The sequence below is a fragment of the Morus notabilis genome, unplaced genomic scaffold (genome assembly GCF_000414095.1).
Source record: "Morus notabilis unplaced genomic scaffold, ASM41409v2 Scaffold73, whole genome shotgun sequence".
Taxonomy (NCBI): Eukaryota; Viridiplantae; Streptophyta; class Magnoliopsida; order Rosales; family Moraceae; genus Morus; species Morus notabilis.
In genome coordinates this window covers 677,521-684,438 of record NW_010358777.1, presented here as the reverse complement: position 1 = coordinate 684,438, position 6,918 = coordinate 677,521, and the positions used below count along the sequence as shown (strand labels likewise).

At 36.9% G+C, this 6,918-nt stretch overlaps 1 protein-coding gene across 1 annotated transcript; it reads left to right on the top strand.

Moving 5' to 3' along the window:
* Positions 1-3,789, top strand: LOC21409140 (transcription factor BIM2). Its single transcript, XM_024162517.1, has 7 exons — positions 1-434; positions 771-855; positions 1,460-1,529; positions 1,646-1,741; positions 2,322-2,731; positions 2,866-2,995; positions 3,161-3,789. The coding sequence occupies exons 1-7, from the start codon at positions 326-328 to the stop codon at positions 3,260-3,262; spliced, it is 1,002 nt and encodes a 333-aa protein (XP_024018285.1). The 5' UTR covers positions 1-325; the 3' UTR covers positions 3,263-3,789.
* Positions 3,790-6,918: the final 3,129 nt, after the last annotated feature.

The following is a 6,918-nucleotide window of genomic DNA, read 5'->3' as shown; positions in this document are numbered from 1 at the left end:
TTGAGATCCTCACGGGAAGCACATGAGCTGACGGGCATAGCATTCCTATCTACCACTGGCAAAACGAGTCACGGTGACTCACTACTCACAAGTTCACAAGGCATCTGACGCAGACACAGAGAGAGAGAGAGAGAGCAATAGAAGAAAAGCTGCCAAACTCTTAACTAACAACACTGCTGCTCGGCCAACCCGAGAGTGAAATACCCACCAAAAAGTTTTCGCTTTTTTTTTTTTTCCCCTCCTCAAATCTCTTGTTCCGTTTTCTTCGGTGTTCCTCTTCTGGGTATTTCAGATTTCCCTCTGGGACGTCAAAATTTGGGTTCAGATGAGAAATCCGGCGAAAGGTAGCCACGAAGAGGAAGACTACGAGGAGGATGATTTTGGGTCCAGAAAAGAGGGGCCTTCTTCCAATACCAACAACTCCAACAGTAAAGGTATTTCCTTTGTTTTTACTTAATGGGTTTCTGTAGATCCGAGCGAGGAAGATCTTATTTTTCATGGAATTTACGAGGTTATGCAACTGGGTTTTCTTTGTCCTTGGGTTGAAGTTTTGTTTTTTTATACCTGGTACTGTGCAATTTCTTTTTGGACGTTTTGTGGGCATTTCTTTTCAGAATTTTTATGATTTGAAAGCTTGAGTTCCCACGAATTTTGGGTGGCAACGGCCAATTCTAGGGGTTTATTATTATTGAAAATTTGAATTTAGCATTTTGATTTCTTCTTTTTCTTTATTTTCCTTTGTTGATTGTTGTTTTGACTGTGGAAACCAGATGCTAAGAATAATGATAAGGCTAATGCCATACGATCAAAACATTCAGTGACAGAACAGAGAAGGAGGAGCAAGATCAATGAGAGGTATGAACGAAAATGCATTGTTCAATCACCTATATTTTTAATGAAAGAAGAACATGCCCAAATACATGCACATGAACATCTAGTAGTAATGACTTTTTAGTTTTAGACTTATTGGTTTAAAAATTAAATCTAGCATATGTGATTATGTATTGTATTTTTATTCCATCTGCACCTTTCCCTCCAAGAATATATAGTTTAGGTAAACTCTTGTTCATAATTGCAAAGATCATGAATCCATTGGAGAAGGAAATGAATGTTACCTATTCCATTTTATCTGTATGAAACTCTGGTTGTGCTGGTTTTAATAACTCTGAACATTTCATTTGCTTGAAGAGTATTAGTTGTGAAGGGTACTTAAAGTATTGCTCTGAAGCTCGCATTGTTTGCTTTGATTGGCGATAAGCTTCATATAATGTTGTGGGGTGGTTGTATGGAAAATTTTGTTGGTTCAAATGTTTGGTTTGGTAGGGGCTTGGTTAGTTTAAAAAATAGGACTAGATTCGGGAAAAAATGTGTCTGAACATGTATTCATTCTTATGTTTATTTCATATCAATAAGTTGTTAAATAGATCTTGAAAGCTATATTTTGTTTTCACTCTTTCAGATTCCAGATTCTGAGAGATCTTGTACCGCATAGTGATCAGAAGAGAGATACAGCATCATTCCTATTAGAGGTGTGTTCTTGGCATCTGAGACGACAAAATATATCGTTAATAACTTAATTTCAGTTGAAAATGCCTCATTCTATGATAGAATTACATGTTGATTGATTATCTGGTTTCATATGCAGGTGATCGAGTATGTTCAGTATTTACAGGAAAAGGTACAAAAGTATGATGGTTCATACCCAGGATGGAATTCAGAGCCCATGAAGTTGATACCTTGGGTAAAATTCTGATTTCTGGCTTTGTACTTTATTCAGATGTTGGGCTCTAGCATTCTTCTTTCCGGGTGAATGCTCACTGGAAAATGTTGAATTTCTGCTCTTTTGTTTGCTGCTTTCAGACCTTCAGACTCTGCAACCATACGAGTTGAAAACTAATTAAACTGGTTATTGACTTATCGTGCTAAGGATGTTTTTGTTTTTTTGGCATTTACACGCTCTTTCTACATTGTGACGTGAAACATTTCCACATTTGAAGGTCGTGTGTGTAATTTTAGGATATGTTAAACTCATAGTTCAAATTATTTTTCACTAAGCTTGGATTTTTTAGTTTTATGCCTAATTATTACTCAGGTCTGGGATGGATCATTTTGGGTATTTCCTTTCTAGAATAATGTTGATTTAAGCGATACTGCAATGGGCTCAACTTTGTTAAATATGGATTTATATTAACTGTTTTAATTGGAACTTTGCTGGAGGATATGCCACTGTGACATCAAGGTCGTTTCGTAATATAAGTTTATTTGACTCCTTCAAATACTTCTGCGTGTAACATCTTCATGTGTGTATTTGAATAAAACAGAGAAACAGTCACTGGCGTGTTCAGAGTTTTGCCGGTCATCCTCAAGCCATAAAGAATGGGCCAGGGTCTGCATTTCCAGGAAAATTTGATGAGAATAACATCTCAATTGCACCAACCATGATAACAAGCACACAAAGTCCAGTTGAATCTGACCCTAGCAGGGATGTCCCTAGCAAGGCCTTGGAGTGTCAGCCTGAGATGGCTAACAAGGGGATTCCTGTACCAATGCCCCAGTCAGCGAGTTTGTCTGGCCCCACAAGAAGTGATGCTGTGCTTGCACATCCTCTTCAGGTATCGGTTTCTGATTCACAATCAACTCAATGCGCAACGACAAGCGATGCGCAGAACCAACAGGAGGAGCTCATGATTGAAGGGGGAACAATTAGCATCACGAGTTCTTACTCTCAAGGGTCGGTGTTTCTCTGAAGTCAAAAGATTCTTTCATTGACGTATATTTTCATAAAGATGAGTTGCTCATTTTTCTGCATATCAAGAAAATTGTTGAGTTTTAACACCCTTGCTATTTGTTGTGAACACTCTACAGATTACTAAACACTGTTGCTCAAGCATTGCAAAATGCGGGCTTGGATCTGTCGCAGGCAGGCATCTCAGTGCAGATTGATCTTGGCAAGCGCGCAAATAGAGCTCTTTCGTCCGGGACGTCCATCTCTAAGGTATAGCTTGATTACTTCCATTTTCATCTTGGATAAGTTGATCCTTTAGATTTCACCTTGAATGGTTGGATTGGCTAATCTGGGGTGAGATTCTTCTTTCTGTTCCCCTTCTCTGAATTCTGTGCGTGGGATAGGTAATCTCAAAAGTTTAAATCTGTTTTCCAGGATTATGAAAATCCGCCTTCTAGCAATCAAACAATGATACATCAGAGAGACACTGGTGGGCGGGAGGATTCCGATCAAGCTCAAAAGCGGTTCAAGACATGATGAGCAGTTTCCGATGGTGTTTTCGATCTCCTGTTGGTGGGTGCTCTTGCCTGTATTTTGGTTGTAGAGTACATAAATGTTTCTGAATGTATCAAAAAGAGCCTTTTACAGGTTAATTTCCTGGTAAATAAGTTGGTTCTTCATGTTTGGTGCATCTGTTAGGCACTAAAGTCATTTTTATTCCCATGCAACTCCAGTTGCTTTCTTCTTCAATATTAATTTATGTTAATGTTTGCTTTCTTATATTGTTTAAGGGATATAAAGGTGCACAAACTTTAAACCAACCACGCATGCAATGAGATAGTCCTGTATACAGGATGCGATTTTAAAAGCATCCACTGAAGAATAAAGAAAATTTTTTTTTTTTGAATCGGAGGACTTCTGACCAAAATTTGTTTCCGCTAAAATGTACACCAAACGCTTTCGGCTTGCACCAAAATAGCAAGAAAGTTAATGATCTGCAGTATGGAATGTGGTAAACAAAGAAAACGCAGATAACCACTTGGAACGAATAAAAAAAAAGAAAAAAAGAAAAATACAGCTAAACTACTTAAAAGAATTATATAATATTAGTGTATTCTACGAAAATTTTATGTATATACTTATATTATATTCAATTTATGTATATAAGAATATAAATACTAACTTTTGAATGACTTTTGGTCTCCCCCTCTCTTTCTCCTGAGTGGTGTTAGGATATTTTGGGCGTCTTCCTCTAAGGGCTGGAGTCCGGCGGTGGCGTTTGGCCGCCCTTCAGGCTCCCAATCCTAGGGATGGAAGTTTCAACATCGTAGTAAGGAGCCTAGTGGAGGGTTTGTCTGTTTCGTTGGAAGGAGTTGGTTTTTGGCGAGGTGATCGGTGGACGACGTGGGACTTCGTCTGTCTCCATCAGGAGCATAGGATTTCTGACGGTGCTGCGGCCTTTGGATTTTGTCCCCTTCATCAGAGTAGATCTCAATGTTGGTTCCGTTCGTGGCTATGGCCGTGGGCCTGGGCGGGGTTCTGTTATGGTTGGGGTGGGCTCATGATGCGTGAGTTTTTAGGAGGGTGGGTGTCTTTGGGGGTTCGGGCTCTCAAGGTGCAACGTCGCTCTGGGAGGCAGCGTATTGAGAGGGTTAGCCTTCGCCAATTATGGGTGGCTCTACGGCTTGATAGCGCTTTGGCTGCAACGACTCTGACACAGTTCAGATCTATTTTTGCTGGCTTTTTTGACATTGTGGGCTGCCTTTTTTTTTTTTTTTTTTCCCCTCACTGTAGTGTTAAGTTTTAATCCCCATTTTGTGGTAGATGGTTACGTCGAGTAACGGTGAAGTATTTTTCGCCACTTAGGTTTTGTGTCTTGTTTTCGTCTGCTATTAGTGGAACTAGAACTAGAGCACTCACTTTCTGGCGGCGGATCAACCTGTTGAGAGGACCGAAACGCCAGTCTGGCGGCGGGCTGTCTGGTGTGCTCGCTGAGGCTCAACTGCAGCAGACAAGCGCAGAGCAGCAGCGCCGCGGTAGCTCCGACAGCGCACAACTTGAAGCGGTTCATTCGCTTGTACTGCGGAATCATGATCAAGCCCTTAAGCTTCTTAGCCCCCAAATATCCTTTAACCAAACTCCTCAGCTTCTTCATTTTGATCCCAACCATATACTTGGAATATGAATAGTACTCCATCTTATGTGCCACCGAAGCCTTCCCTTCTTCTAAACCAACTTTTGTTTTTTCCACGTTTCCAAATATATTTCTATATATATATATGCACAGCTCAAAAACAGTTGATATATCGAACAGAAAACATATAAGAAAAAAATGGGACAAAAATAGGTGGAGAGTATTGTTATTGATAAATTATATTTTCTTTCAAAGAATATAATTTACGAGGGATACAAGTACTTTGGCGCCAAAGGTGGATTTTCAATAAAACCTGCAGCTTTTGATTAAAACGCAGGGGCTTGAGGAATCCACACCGGCATGCCGTAGCAATATTTGCATGAGAATAACGTTGTTGCTTTTTTATAAATTAAATTAATATAAAGAAAGGAACTGCCCTTTATGCCTTTATTATTATTAGTTAAAGCCTAGAGAGTGAAATCATATTATGATATTTAATATCAGTCATGCCCTATAAATATTAAAATAGTGATAAATGCATTAGAAGTGTCATCCGGATTCAACGTACATATCGGTCGCTTGTAGTAGTCACCGTAATTGTCTACGACCTTGTCTTTCCTTTAAATCGTAATCTTGTTTACGTCTTGAGTAATTACCATGTTACCCTAAAAAAATTAGATTTTTAAATCTAATTTTGTTTATGCTTGAGTAATAGAAATCCGGGACTAGTGAGGAAACATATTTCAATAGTACACAATAAAGAAATAAGAGATAATTTTTTCAAAAAAATTGTAGTGTTAATTGTTGAGTGAGGTTACATTGTTTTTCTCAATTAATAACATTATTAGAAAATCAAAATTCATGTGTAAAATCTAAATTTAAAATATAATTAGGTTATATCCCGATTCAGTTATATGTGGCTTCACGTACGACTGATTGATATGATGAAGTTTATTAATATTAGTTTTGTTTAACTTTTTTCCAACTGTTTTCTATATGCATATTTCTTTTGGAATCTGATAAACATAATAATATAAAATATCAATATGATGAGATACCCACTAATTAATAGTTTTCCGTACTACCTACGATATCCTTTTAGGAATCGTAATACTTATGGAGCATTAAATTTATTAATTACCTGATTCTACATATTAATGAACATGAAACATATTTTAAACAAATGTTTAATCAATTGGTGGTGATTAAAACCTCTTCGCCTACAATCTGATATGTTCTACTCGTTGTAGTACTTCTAATATCACATTTATATTAAAATATTAAAGCTGATACTTATTGACCTGTTTTTTTATTTCGATACTTCTTGACTTGTTGATTATCTTATATAGTAGTCTAATAGATCATATACTTTATTTTTTCCTTCTATCTTATAAATATACATACATATATATATATATATATATATATTGTATCCGCATGGCTTAATTGTTGTAAATTGCAATTATGCATAGATAGATCGAAGAAGATATATTATAGAAAGAAAAAGTTCACCAATTTTGTAAGCAAATTTACTCTCCAATCCGGCAGCCGGATTGGAAATGGCACCGACGTGTACTGTGAGTTGGTGAAAATGCGAAAAGAATGTTACAAATGTTTGTTGTTGATTCGATACTGAATTATGTTTTGCAAGAAATCTAGGTCCTATACGGAAGGAAAATCGTTTATTGAATTGAGTCGAGGAGTACAAGGTTAATTTTATAGCATTTATAAAATGAATTGAAAGGTTTTTTAATATACGAAAACAACATGGTAACTTTGGCTGGTAAAGTGTAATTCTCAGACGAGTTATGTGTGACCCTATTTAACTTTATGCTTAATATTAGTGATTCTCGTGGTAAAAATCGTTAAACCTTTATTCACAATTTACCTATGTGACCCTATGTATTTTGTTAAGAAAAAGAGGGAGTAATTATTTTGAAAGTTGATTCTCGTGATAAAAATTATTATGCATTATATAACATTTTAAGATATTTAAAATGTCAAAGTTCATTTTCTATGTAGCATACTTTGATAGTATGATGTCTAGCTGAAGTATGAT

Excerpts from the sequence above, each read along its gene's own strand:
- LOC21409140 (XM_024162517.1), top strand. The coding sequence starts at position 326 with ATGAGAAATCCGGCGAAAGGTAGCCACGAAGAGGAAGACTACGAGGAG. Across the intron at positions 1,530-1,645 it reads CAGCATCATTCCTATTAGAG|GTGATCGAGTATGTTCAGTA; the intron begins GTGTGTTCTTGG and ends TTTCATATGCAG. Across the intron at positions 1,742-2,321 it reads CCATGAAGTTGATACCTTGG|AGAAACAGTCACTGGCGTGT; the intron begins GTAAAATTCTGA and ends TGAATAAAACAG.